The sequence below is a fragment of the Canis aureus genome, chromosome 13, assembly GCF_053574225.1.
Source record: "Canis aureus isolate CA01 chromosome 13, VMU_Caureus_v.1.0, whole genome shotgun sequence".
In the NCBI taxonomy this organism is placed as follows: Eukaryota; Metazoa; Chordata; class Mammalia; order Carnivora; family Canidae; genus Canis; species Canis aureus.
The window spans coordinates 23449103-23471696 of NC_135623.1; the positions used below are offsets into that span (position 1 = coordinate 23449103).

The 22594-nt window shown below is 56.1% G+C and overlaps 1 protein-coding gene across 3 annotated transcripts; it reads right to left on the minus strand.

Annotated features, from left to right (window-relative positions):
- Positions 1-300: 300 nt before the first annotated feature.
- Positions 301-19104, minus strand: TIE1 (tyrosine kinase with immunoglobulin like and EGF like domains 1). 3 transcript variants are annotated; one of them, XM_077845382.1, is made up of 23 exons: positions 18949-19103; positions 16655-16969; positions 16436-16546; positions 14930-15085; positions 14652-14783; positions 14350-14490; positions 14035-14163; positions 13205-13350; positions 12876-13020; positions 10500-10658; positions 10223-10360; positions 9730-10026; positions 8904-9194; positions 8422-8612; positions 6129-6339; positions 5856-5966; positions 5521-5711; positions 4467-4580; positions 4295-4365; positions 3207-3247; positions 3025-3121; positions 2842-2941; positions 301-773 (listed from the first exon to the last, which is right to left on the minus strand). In XM_077845382.1, exons 1-23 carry the CDS (start codon positions 19004-19006, stop codon positions 702-704), a joined length of 3417 nt encoding a protein of 1138 aa, XP_077701508.1. In that variant the 5' UTR covers positions 19007-19103; the 3' UTR covers positions 301-701. The 3 variants fall into 3 exon arrangements, 2 of the variants coding, with proteins under 2 accessions (XP_077701508.1, XP_077701509.1); XM_077845383.1 differs by lacking the exon at positions 10223-10360; XR_013350471.1 differs by lacking the exons at positions 301-773; positions 2842-2941; positions 3025-3121 and having other exon boundaries at positions 4467-4569; positions 18949-19104.
- Positions 19105-22594: the final 3490 nt, after the last annotated feature.

Sequence of the window (22594 nt, forward strand, 5' to 3'; positions counted from 1 at the left end):
TTGGACGAGCAGTTACATAGAGACATCGGGAGGCCTGCTGCTGATGGGGGCTGGAGACAGGGAGGAGACCAGGAGACCAGGGGAAACTGGACTTCTCATAGGACAGAGACGTGGGTGGTGGTGTCTGTGTAAAATGAATCTTCAAGAACATTCCCCAGCACGGAGAGACAACCCCCAGTACAGGGCTTGGGCCTATGGTTGTCTAACTAGGGACCATGTTTTTTTTCTTGGAAAGTCCGAGTTTCTCTTTGGTTTAACTTTTCCTTGGGATTGGCCAGCAAGTAAAAGAAAGACATTGGATGGAGCTTCTCAGAGCATTTATTTTTTTCTGATTATAAAGCCAGACGTGGGGGAGTAGCCGAATGGGAAATGTTAGTGGTGTGGGTGCTGGCTTGGGTGCAGGAGCTGAAGGAAGGGCTGAGTGAGGGCAGTTGCAGAAGAGGAGATATATGTGGAGCGGCTGAACGAGAAGGAGAAATGAGAGGAGTCACTATAAGAGTAGCTGCAGAAGGCATGGGAGCAACTCTAAAGGATGAGGACCCGCATCCCCTAAGCCCACCCCACCCCTGAATCCCCTCTTTTCTTAAGTTAAAAAAAATTCCTTGAGGCAGCTCAGATCAGAGGCTGCAAGGATCAGAAGTCACAGGTCGGAGAGCGGATTTGCTCTGGCCAGCAGAGCCCGGTTCTGGCTTGACAGCAGCTCAGGCCTCCTCGGCTGTGGCGTCGATGCCCGCGTAAGTGAAGTTCTCAAACAGCGACATGTTCACGTAGGCCTGGGAAGCAGAGAAAGCTTTAGTGTGGGCTGGGGATGCGGGTGACTCTAGCCTGGGGCCCCCTGGCTTCCATGCGGTAGGGCCACTTGAAGAGACCTTGATTTAGACTCAAGCAAATGGCCCCATGGGCGAGGGTGGCCCTCCAGAGCCAGAACGGACAACAGTTGGGGGTTCAGCTGAGAGCCCCTTACACATCGTTCAACAAGAGGGTTTTTTTTTATTGCTTTTAAAAATTTTTCATTAAAAGTGTAGTTGACATACAATATTATATTAGTTTCAGGCATACAACACAGCGACTTGACACTCACCATCTGCCACCACACAAAGTTATTACAGTATCAGTGACCATATTCCTTAGGCTGTGCTTTCATTCCTGGGACTTATTCATTGTGTAACTGGAAGTTTCTACCTCTTGTACCTCTTAATCTTCACCGATTTTGTCCAAAATCGGTGGGTCTTAGCAACCACTAGTTTGTTCTCTGGTTTTATGAGTTTCTGTTTTTTGTTTGTTCATTTGTTTTTATTGTTGTTGTTGTTTAATTCCACATATAATTGAGATCGTATGGTATTTATCTCTCTCTGGTGTATTTCACCTCCTTAGCACAGTACCCTCTCGATCCACCCATGTTGCTGTGAATGGCAAGATTTCATTCTTTTTGATGGCTGAGTAATATTCCATCATACACACAACTGACCCTGAACAATATGGATTTGAACTGCATGGGTCTGCTTACACCAGATTTTTTTTTCAATAAATGCCATACAGTACGGTAAATGTATTTGCTCCTCCTTATAACTTTCTTACTAACATTTTCTTTTCTCTAGCTTATTTTAGTCTAAGAATACAGTATATAATACATATACAAAATATGTGTTAGTTGACTGTTTATGTTAGCTGTAAGACTTCCAGTCAATAGTAGGCTATTAGTAATTAAGTTTTGGGGCAGGCACAAGTTATATGCAGGTTTTCGACTACCTGGGGATTGGTGCCTCCAACCTATCCATTGTTCAGAAGTCAACTGTATATACCATATCTTCTTTATCCACTCATCTCCGTTTTTATGGACCCATCAAATGAATTGTTTACTCATGAATTCATTCATTTATTCATCTATTCATAAAGCTATTTTTTAATCATTTACCCATTTATGTAGTTATTTGATCATTTATTCATTCTTGTTTGTGTGTTTGTTTAAAGATTTTAAATAATCTGGGCAGCCCGGGTGGCTCAGCGGTTTAGAGCCACCTTCAGCCCAGGGCCTGATCCTGGAGACCCGGGATCGAGTCCCACATCAGGCTCCCTGCAGGGAGCCTGCTTCTCCCTCTGCCTGTGTCTCTGCCTCTCTCTGTGTGTCTCTCATGAATAAATAAAGAAAATCTTAAAAAAAAAAAACGATTTTAAATAATCTCTACACCCAATATGGGGCTCAAACTCACCACCTGGAGATAAAGAGTCATCTGCTCCACTGACTGGGCCAGCCAGGCCCCCCCACACCGATCATTCCTTAAGACAGCTTGTTGATTCCTACAGCTACTTAGTCATTAATTCATATGAAGAACTCTTTTTGCATTTGCTCATTTTGATATATTTCTTCACTTATATTTACCTGATAATTCATTTATTCACATGATTATTAGATTTGGTTATTTAATTGTGTGTTTACTTATATGTTTATTATATCATCCAACCACTAATTCTATTCCTTCATTCACGCATCCATCCATTCCGTTAGTTGACCATTCATGCATTGTTACTCTGGCTCTGTGCCCAGTGAGGAGCGGTGGCCCGGTGATGAGAGCCAGCTGATGGCGCCAGCAGAGGAAGACAGGTAAGCAGTCTAGGACTGGGACCTGGGGAAGGGAGTTGCTGCCGAGGCCTTGGAAGAGTTAGGAGGACCTAGTGTCCAACCCATGGAGAGCTGGAAAGGAGGGTGGCATCCTGAGGCCCAGCCATCCTGGCAGCTAGCAGTGGGGACAAGGACACGGAAGCTGCCGCTCTCTGGTTCCTGTGAGAGGGGATCCCTGGAGCCTGGTGAGCCCTAGTCTCCATCACCCCCAGTCTCCTCACCTTCCTGGCTTCCAGCATCCGGCCCAGCTGCAGCGCAATCTGGGCAAAGGGGGGTCGCTCGTACGGACGGTCCCGCCAGCACTGACGCATCAGCTCGTACCTGCAGAGGGGGCATTGCTGAGAGGAGGGGTAAGGGCCGATTGGGGTGACAGGGTCACGGGGCTCTAGGCTGAGGAGACTCACACTTCATCATCACAGTTTCGAGGCTGTTCCATGCGGTAGCCCTGAGGCAGCTTCTCATAGAGCTCAGCACAGGTCATGCCACAGTAAGGTGTGCCCCCTGCAAGAAGGGACAGAGCTTTCTGAGCCCAGGGAATGGGGTGGGGGGTAAGGAGAGAGCTGGGGTCTGAGGCTCTGGAACTCACCAAGGCTCACGATCTCCCAGAGGAGGACCCCAAAGGACCAACTGAAATGAGAAAGATGTACTTAGTTACCTTCTAGGCCGAGGGGCCAGCAGTCTAGCGTCTGTGGACCCCAGGGGGCAGCCCCACCCTGCCTCTGCGTGGGGCTACTCTGCAAGTGTCCACCTTGGCCAGCTGCTGTCTGCTCCACGGGAACTCCTTCACAGCCGCCCCCAGGCTCAACATCATCACAGCTAACATTTAAATCACACACCGTGGGCCACGCACTGATCTAACATACACGTTCATGCATTTAACCCTCACACCAGCCTTGTGATACAGGTGCTATTGTTACGCCCATTCTACAGATGGAGACACGGAGGTCCTGACGGATTAGATAGCTTGCCCAAGGTCACCCTGCTAGTAAGTGGTAGACCTGAAATCCAACCCTGACAATTCGACTCCAGAGCCCTTCTTCTTCACTGCCTCTTATATTATAGCAACCTCCATGCAGGGGAGACCAGGGTGGGACTTCTAATAGGGCAGGAAATCTAGAGGGTTTGGGGGCAGAAGCAGGAAGTAGCTGAGTGGTGGTCAGAGGGGCAGTCACTGTGGTGGACAGTGAGCAAGGCAGGCCAGGCCAAAGGGGCAGGGGCTGATGGCCAGAGCCAGTTCCCTGGAAAGAGGAGCAGAAGGGCAGCCAAAATGGTCATCTGGGGGTGAGGAGCATAAAGAAAGGGTTTTGGGGCCATGCTCTGCTTAGGTTCTCAGGTGGGGTTGACCCTGCCCTTCAGAGAAGAAGGTGAGAACATTCCATGAGTGGTCATTCCCGAACCTCTCCAGTGTATCTCCCAGCATCAGATGAACACAGCCCTGAACTTCCCTACCCCAGTCCTACCACCGAAACACCTTCCAAGACAATGCCTCCTTCCAGCTAGCACCCAACCCCCTTCCCACTAAGATGCTGGGCATCGCCAAGGTATACCTGAGACTCTGGGTATACCCAAATCGTGCTTATACTACCTGAGACGTGTCTAAGATGTGTTTAGGTTATGTCTATATGCATCTTGAGGGGACCCATCCCTCCTGTCCCTTCTGAGCCCCACACTCACACATCACTCTTGGTGGTATAGACGCTGTAATTCAGAGACTCAATGGCCATCCAGCGCACGGGGAGACGCCCCTGGGAGAGAGTGGGTTTGAGGGGTCAGGTGAGGGGGAGGGGCCTGTGTCGGGGGCTCCGGGGGCAGGCATTGGAACCTGAGAGGGGGGACTGAGACTTACCATTGTCTTCTTCACATAAACCTCCTCCCCCCGAGAAAGGCCGAAGTCAGCAATCTTGGAGGCCAGGTTCTCTCCGACCAGCACATTCCGGGCAGCCAGGTCTCTGTGGATGAACTGCAGGCATGGTCAGAGTCAGGAAAGACTAGGGATGAAAAGCCCGGGACTCCTGGGCCAGTGACAGGTCTGGCCTCACAGCTGGTCTCTGCGGGCACCCTCCGTCTCTAGGACAGCACCTCAGCCTTCTTCCCAGCCAGCAGGGTGGGGTCGGCGCCTCCTGCCTCAGCAGAGTCACGCTGCTGGCTATCCTTCCCATGATCTGGCCATGGCCAGGCTCAGGGTGCACCTCTCTTCCTGGGGCAAGAGTGGGCTTGTCTCTGGTGACCACACTGCACCCTCCCCTCTTCACCAGCTCCCTCTTCCCTTCCTTCTCCCTTCCTGGATGAAAGTGGAGAAGGCCTTCCTCTTGCCCAAAGTGACCTTTCCCTGAGTCTCAAATCCTCCCCACAAGACCCTCCACTTTCCTCAGGGACCTCTCTCCATCAACCCCTCCCTCCACACTGGCCTCTACTCCTCTGCCTCAAACACACTCAAAACTTCACTAACTTTAAAATGTCTTCCCTCGTGTCACGCTCCCCTCCTGCTACTGTCCTTTCCTTCCTTCCGTTCAGGCAGGGTGTCCTCAGACTTGGGTTCAGGCCTCCACTCCCCACCCCACCCTCCACCCTGTCCTGGTGGATCTCTCCCCTCTACCTCTCATGGGGTCCACTCCTTCACCCTTTGTGGGGTGATGACTCCCAGATTGTGGTCTCTGGACTAGGCCTTTCTCCTGAGTTCTAGGCTGGCATCTCTAACTGTCAATTCAACACCCCAACCAAGGTGTCCCTGGGGTGCTTACAACGCAACACCTCCCTGCAGATGCACCCGCCCGGGGCCAGCAGCTCAGGGTCTTGTCCTCCTCCTGTCTTCTTACCCCCCACATCCAAGACTGCAGGCTGACTCTCCCTCCCGCAGTCGTCCCCGTGGCACACCTGCCCGCGCACGCTCACACACACACCTGCTTCTCACTCAGGTACTGCATGCCGTTGGCGGCATCGCTGGCAAAACGCAGCAGCTGCCGGGAGCTGAGGGTGGAGGCCGTGCCATGCTCTCGGGCGAAAGCTGGGTCCGTCTCCAAGACCCGGCTCTTCCGCAGAAAGTCTAGCAGGTTCCCGTAGGGGGCGTATTCAATAGCGATATACAGGTAACCTGGGAGGGAAGGACCAGGTACGGGGTGGGGGCTCACGCCAGCAGCCGCTGGAGGCAGGCCCCAACCGTAGGAGACAGGGAGCCTCAAACCACTGCAGCGATGGGGCTTGGGAGGACAGGGCAGGTGAGGAGCTGGGGCCTCACCTCGGTTCTCACAAGCCCCCAAGAGGTTGATGATATTGGGGTGATGCCCCAGTTTGCACAGAACTTCCAGTTCTCCTGCGAAGTCACGATGGTCATTTTCAGAGGCGTACTCTGTGGAAAGAATCCAGTATCACTTTCGCCAGAAATAATTCTAGAGAAAAGGCATGCTAGTGAGGGCTGGGGGCCAGTTGCTGGAAGGAGCCAGGGAAGGCCTGGCAGGTGTGGGACAAAGGAGAGGGGTGGGCCTGGGGTCAGGGGTCGCTCCCAGGGGACCTTTCAGCATCTTGATGGCCGCATTCATCTTGAGCCCGTCCTTCTTGATCATGGCCCGGATGACCTGGCCAAAGTTCCCCTCCCCGATGAGGTCCTCAAAGGTGATGTCTTCCCACTCCAGCACGGGATAACTCAGGGGCTCGGGCTGTGGTTTCGGCCGCCGGGTTAGCGTCAAGGTTCCTGAGCTGAACTGCAGGATGGTTTCCTCACCCTGCGGAGGATGGGACAAGTGGGCAGACAGCCCATGCAGTGGACACGGGCCCAGCAAGAGGCACAGGGAAGAGACAGATGGACAGAGACCCCCAGAGAGGACACTCTGGTGGTCGACCAGGAAGAGACATGCAGACAGAGGACACATGCTGACACAGAATCATAGATGAAGCCATCAGGGGGCTGCTGGGTGGACAAATGTCCAAGAAGAGAGTTGAGGCCACAGCCGGGGATCAGGTGTGTGAGGTTCTGGAAGATCAAGGAGTGGGTAAAGCTGCTCGGAGCCACAAGTCGATGGAAAGATGCTATCTCTAACATTTAAAATGGGAAAGGATTGGAATGAGCTGTGATGGGAAGTGGCAAGCTCCCCATTACTGTGCTGATCTCACAGCCGGGCTTTTCTGGCACCAGAAGTACTCAGGCTTCCAGCCCTGGGCGGTGAGCTAGGATACATGCATGGAGCACTAAGCCTGAGCTGCCGGGAGTCAGTTGGAGGGGTTTTCTCCACCGAAGCAGAGATGACTACTGTCTACCCACGGGGCATCCATCAATAGCTCTAAAACCACCCGGGAGCTGAAGATGGAAAGACCACCACAAACAGGCACGTCCACTTCCCCCGACCATGTCGGAGCGGGGCCGCCTGGGCAGGCCTAGGGCAGGAAAAGGAAACAGCTGGACAGGACCCAGGGCACGGCCGGCATGACAACTGGAAGAAGGTTAATGCAGACCTGGGTGGGTGGGGGGTCCCTAAGTGAGCTGAAGCCCAGCCCAACAGGTGAGGGCCAAGGGCACGGGCCACCTGGATTCACACGAGGCACGAACAGCCAGGGGCACTGTATGCAGGTGGGCACATGCACACATGCTCACAGAGGGGCACGAGCACACGGACACACGCAGACACACAGGGGGTGCCCACCAGCGGACGCACACGTGCACTCCTCCACGGGCACGCACACACCTTCAGGAGGGCACAGGAGGCAGTGTTCCTCCCGACGACGGATGTTAGGGTTGTCTCTCTGTGCAAGGCTGCTTTCCCACCTCCTGCCCTCAACATTTGTATGCAACACCCCGCCCCCACCTCAGCGCTGACCTCAGAGGGAGCAGCCTGGAACAAAGGGGCCAATTGAATCTCTGAAGGCGGTTTTTACCAAGGCAGAGACAATAGCCTCGGACACTAGGCTTTCTATCACAAGGATCAGCCCTTGAGAGAGAAGAGAGTTTTTTTGTTTTGTTTTGTTTTGTGTTTTGCTTTTGTTCGAAATGCCAAAGCTTGGCTGTAAATATCCAGAGCCCAGGTGTAGAGGACCAAGGGCAGAGTCTGGGACAGACCAGCAGGGAAGATCCCACAGGAGGCAGGACAGGCAGGGGGAGAGAGGGGTGGGCGGGGGGGGGGGAGGGGGGGGGGTGGCAGGAGGAGGTGATGCTGGTCCTGGAAGGGGGGCCTGCCCTGCTCCTACCCAAGTGGGGGCCTGGGGGCTGGAGGGTGCAGACTGCTACCTAAAGCTCAGACAAGTTTACAGTGAGGCCAGGGAGGGTGGAGGCGGTGCTCCCTCTCCCCTCCCTTGCAGCGACAGGTAACCAGGGCTGCGATGAAGAGTGTGGGGGCCGCAGAACACGCCCTCCGCAGGGTACAGGAAGCACCTCGCAGCTCTTAATTCTCCCTGGGGAGGCCCTGGCCTTTGCAGAGATGAGGCTGGGATGAGAGACTCAACAGTACGAGCGAGGGGCCTGTGGGCAGGAGGCTCCCAGGTCCCAGAGGGTCCGCCAGGACAGAGACCAGCATGAAGCCCAGGTATCCCCCTGCCCAGTGAGGAGAGGGAGGGTCCTGGATTAACCGCAGCGGAATAGGGACCTGACAGAGTTATCTTGAACTGGGAGTATTGAATATCTCACCGCCAACATCGACTGACTTAGGAATTGAATTCAATTCTAGGAAAATAAAGAAAATTTACATTTTGCACCCTTGAGCATTGTTGAGTGTAGTCCTACGCCTGCAACAGAGAGACGCGCACACACGCTGCACACACACGGGGTCAGACACAGGGTGTGCACGCGTGCAACCCGGGCGCGTCCAGGGACTGACCGAGCCAGACTGGTAGGTGAAGGTGCGTCTGCGGTGCAGGCAGCTTCTGCGGATGCACACGAGGGTTAGCAGGGCAGCCAGGATGGTGAGGCAGGTGGCAGACACAGAGCCCACTACAGCCAGGATCAGCTGCCGGTCCAGGCCCTCCTCAGCCGCCTGGACTTCTTGGACCGGGCCCTCACTCTGCAGACCTGCACGCAACGGAGATCACGGGGGCGCCTGGGTCAGGGACAGAGGGGTCAGAGATCCTAGAACCAGTGGGACCAGGGCTGTCAGGCCAATGGTTCGCTGCAGTGACATGATACTCCCAGCACTAAGGCCACGGAAGCAGGGAAGGGTCAGGGTGCCCAGTATCAGGACTCGTGTCACTTGTTGGGAGGGGCCTTGGGTGTCCCAGCTCCAAAGCTGGAGACAGTGTGGAAGGAGAGGGCGCGGGGGGCCGACCCTAGGACCAGGAGCCCCCCGGGGCCCCGCTCTCTCACCATTGCCCAGGGTGGACTCCTCCACCACAGTGCTCCAGTCTCCGGGACCCTGGATACTGGCCCGCACACGGAAGAGGTAGCGTGTGCTGGCGTTAAGGCCACGGACAACCGTGCTGGTCTCCTCGGGCCTGTCCACGTCCATCCACAGCGGGTCTCCCGAGCCCCCCGCCACCTGCACCTCCACGATGTACTTGGATATAGGCCCAGCCGGAGCCTCTGGGCGCAGCCACGTCAGCTGGATCTCTGAGTCTGAGAGGGCCTGGGCACGGAGGTAGCGGGGGGCTGGGGGCCCTGGGGAGACGGGGGCGGGAAGGCAGGGCTCACACAGGAGCAGGGCATGTAGCTCTGGGGTCAGACCCGCTCGAGCTGTGTCCCCTGCTCTGTGGACCCCGGAATGGGAGCCATCCCACCAACCTCCACCTTTCCCCCCTGGGCTGGAGTCCTCTCCCTAGATCCCTTCACGAACCCCAAGCTTCTGCTCCCCTTGCTCTCCGTCTGTGCCAGGGTGTCCCCAGGCCCCTGTGCCCTGTGTTCCCCCAAATCCCATGTCCTCCTGCGCATCACCCCCTCCCCTGACGCTGATCTCACATGAGGCCTGGCCTCCCCATCTCTCCCCATCCCGAGGCTCCTGGGGACCCACCTCCCACTGGCCTCCCATATCAGCCCGTCCCACGTCCTCCCTGTGCTCACGTCTGTCTGCCCTCCTTCCCCCTCATTGCCCACGTGTCCTGCATTCTCTCCGCATCCACCTGCCCTCCTGTAACCTCCCGCGTCCTGCGTCCTCCCGTCACCCTGAGCCCGGGAGCCCCCTCCCGAGCATACACACCGCTGGGGGGCAGAAGCATGCGCGCAGGGGGCGAGGCGGGGCCCAGGAGGGTGCAGTGGTACAGCCGCACGTCCAGCTGGTACTGGGTGCCCGGCGCGAGTCCCGTCAGGAGGGCGGTGCGGGCCTGGGGGGACGACACGTTCTCCCGCCGCTCCTGTCCCCGTGCCCCATCCCATAGGCGCAGCAGGAAACCATCGCCCACCAGTGGCCCGGGCACCGAGGGCAAGGACCAGCTCACTCGCAGCCGGTCAGGGCCCTCCACGTGCCAGCCCTCCAGCCACGGCTGCAGTGAGGGCTCTGGGGTCGGAGGTCGGGAGGCAGACTGTTCAGTTGGCCCCTGGGGCTGGCCAGGACAGTGATCCCCAGGGGGCAAGGGGGGACAACCTCCAGTGGGGAAGGCAGGGGCCCCTGGGGTGGGCAAGGCAGGGTGACCCCTGTGTGCACAGGAGGGTATCCCCTGGGCGGACGCGAAGGGATGACTCCCGCCTCTCACCGGGACAGTCCGTGGTCATGAGGGTGGGAGGCCCCCAGGCCCCCTCCCCGCCCTCCCCCGGCCGGCTCAGCTGCACTCGGACGCTGTATCCTGTCTTCGGTCTCAGGTTCATTAAAGTCACATTCTCACTGGGGTCCACTGGGGGCGGCACACACTACTCAGCCCCCGCCTCTTCCAGAAGCTGCCACCCCCCCTTCACTGTGCCCCTTCCCGGCGTTGTCACCCACACCCCTGCGGGGCCCCAGACCCCCTCTCCCCCAGCTGTCGCCCAGCTCACCCACAATCGCCGACCAGGCCATGGTGCTGTCCTGGGGCCGGTAGTGCAGGCGGACGGAGGCGATGGGTCCGTCCCCGGAGAAGGAGACCAGCGGCGAGACCACGAGCTGGCGGCTGTGCTTGGCCAGGAGCCGAGGAGGGGTCAGGGGCACCGGGGGCACTGCCGGGGGACCCGAGGTCAGGCAGGGCCCAGACGGCCTGCCCCGTCCTCAGAAAAGGCAGAGGACTCTGCTCTGGCCAGCAAAGGGGTCTCGGCGGCTTGGTTTAGACCTCGGGCCCCTCTGGGCTGGGGAGCGACCAAGTTCAACAGGCGACCAGCGGCGCCGGCGACCAGTCAGGCCGGTGTCCGGCCCTCTGGGCAGCTCGGAGCTCAGGGACCTGGCCACGAGGACATGAGTGTGTCCCCAAGGATGTGAGGTCTGGTCTGACATGGCTGGATGGACTCGGGGGAGGGCTGGCTGTCCATGCAGTGCGGGACATGCAGGGGGCGGAAACCCAAGGCAGGGACACAGCCTGCTGTCAGCCTGCCCGCCCCCCAACATCTGTCACTCTTTTTGTTGGGGGAAAAAAAAGGTAGCCAGGGATGAAGCACCTGTTCTATCCCAGCTGCTTCACGTGTACAACCTCTCCGGGTCACAGCTACCTTTCCGACAGGGCTGTCACCCCTTGTGACAAGGCTCGGAGAGCTTTCCTGGCCTGTGGACACGCAGCCAGCAGGAGGTACAAGCGCAGTGCGAACCCGGTGTTTGGCCAGGCCACCTGGAACCGGCCACTTCCACCCCAAACAGCTCTTATCTTCCTGCCTGGCTTCCTCACTCTGTGCTTGTTGTCCCTCCGGCCTTAGCTTTTCTTCCCCGATTATTACATCAGGGCCGTAACTGCCCCCCCAAACGTGTATTGGACTGATGGTTCTAAGGAGAGTGGATGGAAGGGTGAATGGGTTGCGGAGAGGGAGCGCAGGAGGCGGGGGTGTGGGCAGGAGCTGTGGTGTCTGACAGGAAGGAGGGGAGAGGAGAGAGGGGTTGGGGTCCCAGAGCTCATGCTGGGGGGTCAGCTGTGCGGGCAGTGTTCAGATGTAAAGCGCGCCCACACTTCCACACTGACTTCAGAACCAGACCCCCACTTCTGGAGTTTCCACCAAATGGGTCTGGAGCTCAGGACAGTGGTCAAAGCTGCGGCTCGGATCTGAGAATTGCCAGAGAACAGCCAACACTACGGGAGAGGGCACTTTAACAGGTGTCACAATCGGGGTGCCTCAGGAGGTTGGGCTCCTGGCTCCTGGTTCAGCCCAGGTCATGACCTCTGGGGCCCTCTGCCCCACTTGGGGCTCTGTGCTAGGGGCAGGGTCTGCTTGTCCCTCTCCCTCTGCTCCTCCCCCCCCACTCTCTCTGGCTCTCTCTCGAATAAATAAAATTCTTTAGAAAATAAACTAACAATAAATGTCAATGTATATGGAGCACCCGCCCTGCGTCAGTCACCACGCTCGGTGCTTAAGTGCAACTTAAATGCATTAAATGCACCATCTGACTTGCTTCACAGCAACCCTCTCTGGTGGGTGCTTATGTCCTTGCTGCTGTGCGGGGAGAGAAAAAGAAGATGTGAGGTGCTAAGCGGCTTGAAGGCATGGAGGCAGGAACTCGTGGTGAGGATCTGAACCCAAATTGCCTGGGTGGAAGCCTGGGGAGAAGAGACAGGGTGGCTGGAGGCGGAGCCCAGGCCACACTGCTAAGTCCTGCGGGTGGGGCAGCTGCGAAGCTGTGGGAGGGGTGAGAGCAAGTGGGGAGAAGAGCCAGAGGAAGAGGAGAGGGGTCTGGGTTTGTGTGGGGGACGTGGGCCGTCAGGAGCAGAGGGCAAGGGAGCTAGGGCTCCTGGTGCTGAAGAAGGAAGAGGGATGTGGTCATGCTCGGGCCCATCCTGGGCTCGGGCGGCCTCCTCCCTATTCACCTGGAAACCCCCATGCAGCTCCTCTGGGTGGCAGGTCACCCTCTGAGCTCAGGCACCCCAAGCGCTCCCCAGTCCTGGCACAGGGAGCCCTGGGGTGTGACTCGGAGCAGGAAGCAGCACCCCAGAGGCAGAATTAAAGGAACATGGTGTGCAGGGCTTGTGAGGAGGTGGAGAGAGCCAGCACGGCCAGGCAGGAGGCCAGGCAGGGCCAGAGATGTCCTGTTTCTAGGGCACGGGATGTCCTTTGCAGATAGGTCCGAGCTACGCTCCTGCCCTGACCCTGGCCGGCACCGAGCTCTGGTCCGTGACAAGCCCTGGTGCTGGGCAGTCACTTGAGGTGCCCCGGCCCTTCCTGCTTCAATGCCCAGTCTGAGCAGCATCAGCCAGGGCCCACCTTGCCCACCGTCCTCCACGGGCGCAGGACATCACTGACCTTTGACGTTGACCCTGAAACGTCGGCTGTCTTGGCCACCAGACGTGGACACGCGGCACTCCCAGAGCCCGCTGTCCCCAAGGGTCAAGCGGGGCACCTCGAACTCGGCTGTGGTCCTGTCTGGCTCCACAATGGCCTTGGTGGACTGAGAGAGACAGGGGAAGGGGACAGACTGCACACAATGGGCACCCATGTGGCCAACATGGGGACAGAGGGCCAGTGCCAGTTTCTCAACAGTCAGCCTGACCCCATCTGAGCCTGCGGAAAGCCCCGGGGCTCAGGGTCTGGGGGAGCAGATGCAGGGCAGGAGGGGCAGGGTGGGGGCTGACCAGGAGGACCGTGCCGTCGGGCTTCCGGAGCTCCATGCTGCCCCGCACCGGGAAGGGGTTCCCCGCGGCTGCACAGTTGATCCGGGGCATGGTCTCTAAGTTGAACTCCAGTTCCGAGGCCAAGTCCAGGATCTGCGGGATCCGGTCTAGGGAGAGAGAGGACACGTTCTGAAGCCCCCAGCTGCCCTCGTCCCGTGTCCTGAATCCCAGCAGAGGTCCTGCAGCCCCGCGTACCCTGCCTCTGCTGGGCCGCCGGGTCTGCCTCCTGGTCCCCCACCCCAAGGTCCTCTCTTGGCCAATGCGGGCCCCTCACCCGCCTCACAGCCCGAACACTGGGTCAGATCTCGTTCATTTCTGGGCTCTGTTACACACACTCTGGGGTCTCCTGCCTCCACTCTCCCACAATTCCCTCCTCCCCGTCACAGTGCATACCTGCTGGTCTGAGTTCAAAGTCGCCAAGGTTCGCCTCTCCCGGCCACTCCCCCCGGCCTCCCCGTACTCCACCGTCCAGGTATCCGACCAAGTCCTCAGCCCCCCGGGCCTTTGCGCGTGCTCCTTCCCCAGCCATCTCACTGTCATCCTTCATACCCCATCTCAGACCTTGCCCCTTCCCCAAAGCCCTCCCTGAACCTCTCAGAGGGGCCGAGGCCTCCTCTGGGCTCCGTCCCCCTCTCTGGGCTGCTGCCCCTCCCCGTATGGGTGGTGTGGTCTGGGCGATGAGAAGTCCTCCTGGCCTGCAAGCTCCCCGAGTGCAGGACTTCGAGCCAGGAAGGTGTGTCTGGTGAAGGCTGACTTGTCTTGAGAGATCCCAGAGGCCCTTGTGCTCATACCTGACTTCTCACAGTGCATTCCGTGCCACCCGGAGGGACAGACGCAGCCACTGAAGCGGTCACAAGTACCACCGTTCCGACAGTGGCACTGGAGACGGCAATCTGCCCCGAAGTGGCCAGGGGCACAGGCTGGGAAGAGAGAGGGGTTGTGGTTAGAGGGACACAGGTCAGGGGCAATGCGGGCACAGCTGGGGCCCGGGTAATGATGGGCTGGGCAGAGAGGGCGCGGGCCAGGTGAGCAGGGGCCTGTGGAGGACCAGAGTGGAGGCTCCAGGTCCAGCTTGTGGCCGGCTGTCTGGGCAGGTCAGTCCGTACCTTCCTGGCACTGGCTTCCTCTCCAGCCAGATCCACAAGAGCAGCCGTAGGGGTCCGGGAGGCAGAAGGTGAGACCCCGGCAGCCCGACGTGCCTGGGCACTGCTCCTGGCAGCTCTGCCCAAAACGGCCCTCCCTGCAGGCTGGAGACGGGCGCGTGGGTGTAGGGTCCACTGTTGGGCCTCAGGGTTCAGGACCCACTTGGCATTCTTGCCACCCACCAGGCTCCATCCTCTCGGTTCAAGAGGCTTCCCCCAGCCAGTCACCCTCTCCTGCCTCGGTCCTAGCTCCCCGTCCCCCTTACCCTGCTCGCAGCGGGTACCAGTGAATCCAGGGGGACACACACACTCGCCATCCTGGTCATGGCAGACACCTCCGTGCAGGCAGCCGGGGCATTCCTTGGTACAGTCTGGTCCCCAGCGCCCTGCCCCACAGCCTGGAGGAACGTGCTTTCAACAGCTGACCCTCACCCACCTACCACGGCTGCTGACCACGGGGGCAGGCCGGGGTGCCCACCACAAATGCTCTCACAGGGCTCCCAGCCTCCCATACCACCCTCCATCTCTGCCCTCTGCTCCTAACCCCGCACAATGAGCCTGAAGAAGGCGCTGCCTAGGGGGCTGGCTTCCAGGTAGGTGGCACTGTAGATGCCACTCGAAGGTGGCTGCACGTTGGGGAGCTGCAGCAGGAAGTGCCCGTCCTGGGCTTCATGCCAGTCCAGGGTATAGAAGTAGGATCCTGGGGGCAGAAATGGGTCAGAGGTCTCAGCACCAAGTGAGAGCTCGTGCCCAGGTCACATCAATGTGTACAGTACAGTTGCCAGAACTGGGGCAAGGCACCAGCCAGGGGCTGTCCCCAAGCCAGAATGCTGGGGTGCATCCTCTGTTCCACGCCCCACCAACACTCAGGAAGTCACCAGGTCCTGCTCCGTCCCGCCCCTCCTCATCTGCTAAAGCAGGCCAGTTCTTTCCACGCCGCTCCTGGCCACCTCCACCGTGGCCCCAGCCTCCCTCAGCCTTCCAGGCAGTCTCCTCTGCCTCTGTCCCCCTCTTTCCCTGTCCAGCCTCCACTCAGCAGCCAGTAGGACTTGCCCCAACAGAAGCCTCCGCAGCATCCCTGCTCAGACGCCTTAGCACATCGCGTTCACCAGTTTGGCCACCGCTGAGCCCTCTGGCCCTACACCTTTCCACACCCTGCCTGATTCCTAACATGCCTGAGTTCTGGAAATGCTGGTTTCTCTTCTAGAAACACCATGGTATTTCAGCACTTCCTGCCTTTGCTCTTAGCCAATCCTCCTCCTGGAATGTCCTTTCCTCCTCCTGTGTGCGGCTAATTCCCATTCCTCTTTCTCGGCACAGTTCAGGGGTTATCTACCTGGGGACTTCTCCCAGAAGCCTCTTCTTCCAAGACCTGCAGACCCAAATACTAGGGTCCCTGTCCTTGTCCTACCCCCTTTATGCCTCTTTGCCTGGGACTGGACTGTAGGGAGCTCAGGTCTACTTGACTCTCCACACTCCTCATCACTTCAGGGGGCCTGGTGCTCAGGAGGCAAACCCTGAGGCCCAAGGGAAGGATCCTCCCTTCAAGAGCCCAGGGATGCAAGAGGCAGCCAGAAGGCTGTGGGTCTGAGAGTAGAGGCAAGGAATATTTGGGGCCACATAGAATAATGGCTCGCTTCTGTGGGGTGGCCAGAAGGTCCATCCAATAGGGCCAAGGTTGGTGCAGGCCTGGGCTGAGTTACCAGTTCTCTTCTTCCCTGACGGTGCTGCCGCTCCCTGCCAGGGGGGCTATGTGACAGCACCTGCTAACTCCCAGGGGGGAGACAAAGGTGAGGGTTCAACACAGGGCTGACTTGAGGGTAACAGGGAAGGAGGTAGCCAACCACGGGGCTGCTGATCCTCTGGGTGCAGTGGGAGGACAGCTGCAGCCGGAGAAGAGTTGGGTGCAGGTGCTTCCTGACAGGTTGGAGTGGAGTGTGCAGGGAGGGTGGCAGGTGTATCAGAGTGGGGGCTGTGTAGGGGGCCAAAGCTGGGGCGCCCCGGCCGGGGGTGCTGTGTGGTGAGGCGCCAGGCCCATGGGTCCTCTCACCGTTGCTTTTCCAGATCACATCCGTCTGCTTCTCCTTGTGCACACGCGCCGCAAGCACGGCCGTGTCGCCCTTGTTCACCGTGTGCGTGACCTTGTCCGGGAGCAGGTGCGCTGCGGGCGGGGAGCCGGGGCGGGGTGAGATGGGTGGAGGCGATGGGGGGTCAGAGGTCCACGGCGGGCTCCCTTCCAGCCCCCACCCCACCTGCGCCCCACACTCACCTCCGGGGCTGTTGTGCACGTAGAGGACGCGGGTGCGCCCCGGGCCCGCGCCGCCCACGCACGAGAAGACGCCCACGAGGTCGGAGGGCTGCGAGAAGCCCCGCAGCGTGACGCTGTGCGAGCCGTTGCGCAGCAGGTGCGGGGGCTGCCCGGGCGGCGTGCGCACGATGCGGTCGTCCTTCTCCAGCAGCAGCGGCGGCGCCCAGGCCTCGGCGCCCCGGCCCGGCCCGGCCTCCCCGGACACGCAGGTCAGGAAGAAGCGCTGGGGCTCCACGAGCCGCAGGTCGGCCAGCAGCGTCAGGTCCACCGCGGCGCCTGGAGGGGACGCCACCTGCGTGCCACCGGGTCCCCAGGCCGCCGCGCCCTCCCAGGCCTCCTTTCCCTCCCCTCCCTTCCTGTCCCCCCCGCCCAGTCCCTCCGTCCTAAAAACAAAAACAAAGCCCCTCCCCTGGCCTCCTGCCCCCCGCCCCCACCCCCTTCTCCTGCCAGATGGCTTCCCTTCAGGGCCTCGGAAGGAATGATGGGCGCTCCCTGTCTCCGGTTCCTCACCGCCCAAGGCCCTGCTGCCGCTTGGCGTCCCCACCTGTCGCACACTGCGAAGGGGAGCGGGAGCGGCTGTCCAGGACAGCCCCCGAGAACAGGCCCGTCTTGGAGAAAGCCCTCCCTGCCCCTCCAGAAATGTAGACAAGGCTTGCCCTCCTGGGAGTGAAGGGAGAGAGGTGGCCGCTCAGCAGGGTGGTTGTGGGGCAGAAAGGCGGGGAGGCCCTGCTTTTCTTTTCCTGCCCATTAACTGGCAAATAATTAGTTAGCTTAAATGCCACTTAGCTTATGGATGAGTATTCCAAAGCCTAGCAGGAGGAAATCAAGTTAGCATTTGCTGACCCCCCACCATATGCCCGAGCACCTGCTTTTGCGTTGGATCTTCCCGCGGCGCCCCCCCCCCCCCCCCCCCCCCCCCCCCCCCCCCCGCCCAGGGAAGTTGATGTCTTCCCATTTACAGAGGAGGGCAAAAATAATTATTCTACAGGCTTCCTGGAGCAAGCTCATCAACTCCCCCCACCGCCCTGCTTTAACTGTCACCTCTGAGTCAACAGCCCTGGGACGGCCTCTCCGCTTGGGCCTGCGTTTCTATCAGCTTTCCCCAGGCCCGCGCGTCTCTGGTGCTCCCTGGCTCAAGAGGTGGCACTAACCACCTGAGACACAAACTTTGCAGTCCTCTCATGCTCCTCCTTTCGTGATAATTAATGTTTATTGGAGGTCAGTTATACGGCAGGCACTTGATGCGTGTTCTCTCATTTTATCATCCCACCCTGGGTGGTGGGTGTTATTACTCCAATTTTATAGCCGGCGCACGAAGACTTGGAAAGTAACTTGCCCAAGGGCATACAATTAGTAACTGGCAGAGCCAGGTTGTCTGACTCTAAACTCCGTACCTCTAAGAATGTTGCTGGCTGGCCAATCAGTCACAAAATTCTGCAGATTTCTACTTCCTCAAAGCTTCTTCATTGCCCCTTCCATCTCCAAGCCCACCCTTTAGGCCTCGCCCTTACTCACCTGGACCATCTCAGCATCCCATCCTTCCCCAACTCATCCTCCAGAGTGACCATCTAAGACCTTGTGGCTCTCTGGTCTGCAACCTCCCTCAGCTCCCCACTGTCCTCAGGGTACAGAGCATGCTCTTGAGCCCCTCGTTGCTCACGCTCTGCCTCTCCTGCTGAGTTCCCTCCAAGAACCTTCTCTCCCATGCACTTCCACACCTCTGAGACTTGCATCTACTGTTCTGGCTGCCTGGAATGAAGACCACTGCTCTTAGTGAAGTCTTTCTGGATTCCTTTGTCGTCTACTACCCCCAAGCAGAGTAGCTGACTACTCCTAAGTGCTCCTCTGGAGCTACTTGTGTCTTTTATCCTTCACCCCATGTCCCCACCTACCACTCAAAGATAGCCTTTGCATTCTAATCCTCTTTGGCCATGACTGAGGGAATCAGCTGCAGCTTACCAAAAAACTGGGCACTGGGTGCTCTGCATAAATTATCTCATTTAAACCCCATAACAGCCATAGGTGGTCAGCATCACAGGATCTGTTACACAGATCTGGAGGCTGGGTGCCTTTCAACCAATAACCCGTAGCACAGCTCCTAGAATACTCTTGGGCCTGCCTGGGTTTTGGAGGCCTTGAGCCTACTTTTAGCTGATTGGGTGTGTACCTATAGGTGATGGAAGTGATCCTAAGGCTTTCTAGGGGAGAATCAGGGCTTTGGGGCCAGGGGTGGGAGTGGCTTGGGGGAGACTTACCAACATGAGAAGCCAGAAAGAGGATGGGGAGCAGCAAAGGGAGCCCCAGCCAGACCATACTCTGGAGGCTGACCAGGCCAGCCAGGACGAGCTAGGCCTCCGGTCAGTCTGGGACTGGCTGCTGGGCCTGCACTGATTAGTGAGTGTTGGTACTGGGGAGGAAGAGGAAATGAGGTAGCTTGGGTGGGAGGGGTAGCAGGGAAGGGGTGGGGAGGATTTACCCTGCTTGCACGCCCCACTTTCTACCAGTCGAGCCCCACAATGCTGGGGATGGGTGTGGCCTGGATGGCCCTTGGAATGGGATCACTTGAGGTGGGGGAGAGTTGTAAGGATAGACTAGGGACTATTTGACGAGTTTTCTCATCTCCTCTTCTCCCTTTGGTCCTCAGTTTTTCCAGCAGGCAGGAGGCAGGAAAGGAAGGAAGCCAGTGGCTTCCGCCTATTGAGGAGGGAGGGGGGAGGATATTGTTCTGGGGTCTCCCCTCCCCCTGCACATACACACAATGCAATTCCTTAGGTATGTGTCCCAGGACACAGCTACTTGGGTCTCCTAGAGAGCAGTTCGCATACGTAACAAGTGGACAAAACACAAGAACTCACATTCAGGGCAAAAAAAAAAAAAAAAAGAGAGAGAGAGAGACTTTGATTCTATGATTCTATCTTGCATATGTAGGGGTGGACAAGTTTTCCCTTCCAGGTTCTTTGGCCTAATAATTGATAATGAGACAATTAACAGGGGAAAAAGGCTTAATAACACGTATGCCTCCTGTAGACATAGGAGTGAAGGGCTTCAGAGCAAGTCTTCCCGCCATATGCCTCTTTGGCAGGAAGATTATTTCGAGCTAAAAATATTCAAAACCCAGCAGATTCAGAAAAAGCTCTTTACCTCCCTTTCAAATGCCTAAATTTATATTGGAAAGGGTGCCAGTACCAGGAAGAGAGCTACTCGCAGAGATTCCTTTTTACCTAAGAAGCTTAACTGCACAACAGGCCAATCTTTTTTTTAATTGAGTTATAATTAATATATAGCGTTAGGTGAGCTTCAGAGGTGCAGCATAAGGATTCAATAGTTCTATATAGCGCTCACCACGATATGTGTAGACTGTCACCAGAAGTTATTATAATAAACAATGTTATTATAATATTATTGACTATATTCCTTACACTGTACTTTCCATCTCTTTGATTTTTTAATTTTATAACTGAAAGTTTGTACCTCCTAATCCCCTTTATCTCTTACCTGTCCCCTCTGGCAACCACTAGTTTGTTCTCTGCATTTGAGTCTATTTTTTGTTTGTTTTGTTTTTCAGCTTCCACTATAAGTGAAATCAATTGGTACCTGCTTTTGTCTGACTTAATTCACTTAGTACAATGCCCTCTGGGTCCATCCATATTGTTGCAAATGGCAAGATCTCATTTTCTATGGCTAATATTCCATTGTATATATAGGCCACATCGTCCTTATCCATTCACCTATCAATGAACGCTTAGCTTGCTTCCACGTCTTGGCTATTGTAAATAATGCTGCAGTAAAAATAGGGTGCATATATCTTCTCAAATTAGTGGGGTTTTTTTTGGGGGGGGGGTGGTTAATACCGCTAGTACAGCTACTAGGTCATATGTTTCCTCCATACTGTTTTCAATGGTGGCTGCACCAGTTTTCATCCCGAACAACAGTGCATAAGGGTTCCTTTTTCTCCACATCCTCACCAACACTTGTTATTTCCTTCTTTTCTTTTCTTTCTTTCTTTCTTTCTTTCTTTCTTTCTTTCTTTCTTTCTTTTCTTTTCTTTTCTTTCTTTCTTTCTATTTTTCTTTCTTTCTTTTTTTTCTCATTCTGACAAATGTGAGATGATATCTCATTGTGGTTTTGACTTGGGTTTCCCCGATGATGAGTGATGTTGAGCATCTTTTCTTGTCTCTGTTGGCCATCTGTAGGTTTTCTTTGGAAAAATGTCTATTCAGCTCCTCTGCCCATTTTTATTTTTATTTTTTAAAATATTTTATTTATTTGAGAGAGAGCACAAGCAGGGGGAGAGGGAGAAGCAGACCCTCCCAGTGAACAGGGAGCCCGATGAGATGCAGGGCTCATTCCCAGGACCCTGAGATCATGACCCGAGCTGAAGGCAGATTCTTTACTGACTGGGCCACCCAGGGGCTCCTGAAGATGGTATTTAAAGTGATGGCTTGGGAATCCTGGGTGACGCAGCGGTTTAGCGCCTGCCTTTGGCCCAGGGCGCGATCCTGGAGACCCGGAATCGAATCCCACGTCGGGCTCCCGGTGCATGGAGCCTGCTTCTCCCTCTGCCTATGTCTCTGCCTCTCTCTCTCTCTGTGTGACTATCATAAATAAATAAAAATTAAAAAAAATAAATAAAGTGATGGCTTGGGCAGCCTGGGTGGCTCAGCAATAAAGAATCTGCCTTCTCCACAGTGTGATCCTGGAGACCCAGGATCGAGTCCTGCGTCGGGCTCCCTGCATGGGTCTCTGCCTCTCTCTCAATGTGTCTCTCATGAATAAATAAATAAAATCTTTAAAAATAAATAAATAAAGTGATGACTTTGGCCATTTCCGGGAGTTACTCAAGTTTTCCTGGGTCTCTCTTATAGGGGTGGAAAAAATTTTCCCTTCTTCCCTTTTAGGCTCTTTATCTGGTCTAATAATTAAATTGACATAAGCCAGATTAACAGGAGAAAAATAAATTTAATCACATATGTATGGGAGCCCTATAAAATATGAGACCCAAACAACAGCCAGGTGGCTGAAGCTTATATAACAAGGTTGGACTACAAAGGGGAGGTGGGTCATTTGCAGGAAGGCAGAAGAGATGTTTGAAAAACAAAGGTTGCCCCATTATGTGCACATAAAGGAAATCATCAACAAAATAAAAAGAGAACCTACAGAACAGGAGAAGATATTTGCAGGTAATATATTGGATAAGTGGTTAATATCCAAAATATATAAAGGACTTATACAACTCAACACACACTCCTGATTAAGAATGGGCAAGGGGAAAAAAAATTAAAAAAAAAAAAAAAAAAAGAATGGGCAAGGGGGTGTCTGGGTGGCTCGGTGAGCTAAGCATCTGCTTAGGCGGGGAGGGGAGGGCCGAGGGGCAGTCAGTTAGGGAGGTCATCAGGAAAAGGACAGTAAATGTGGGTAAGGTGGTCGTGCAGATTTAAGTTTTTGCTCTCTAGAGATTGAGTCATTCTCTTCTTCCTCTTAAAAGGGGGAGACAGGCTTATCGATGGAGATTTTCCTTATCGCTATAAATGTGACTTACAAAAGGGTGACTTCTATGTGGTTTTCAGGACACACACCCCCTCCCCCGTCTACTGTTTCTTTTCTTTTCTTTTTTTCCTACTGTTCCTTAAAAAGAACCAGCTTAAAAGAATCAATATGCCAAGGAGATCTATTTCAGGGTGGTATATTTTGCTTCCCTTCACCGGGCTTTCTCACTGTACAGCAGGGAAAAGTGAGGCCTACGGCGTTTGAGGGCACTTTGGGGTTGTGGCAAGGCGGGGACTTGAACTCCTGACTTAGTGGCTCCTCAAGGGCACCCATTAAGCAGACCCAAGGAATGTGCAGGGAGTGAGCCTCCTTAGCTTAAGCTGCTACCAGAGGCACCAGCTCATTGTCTGCTTG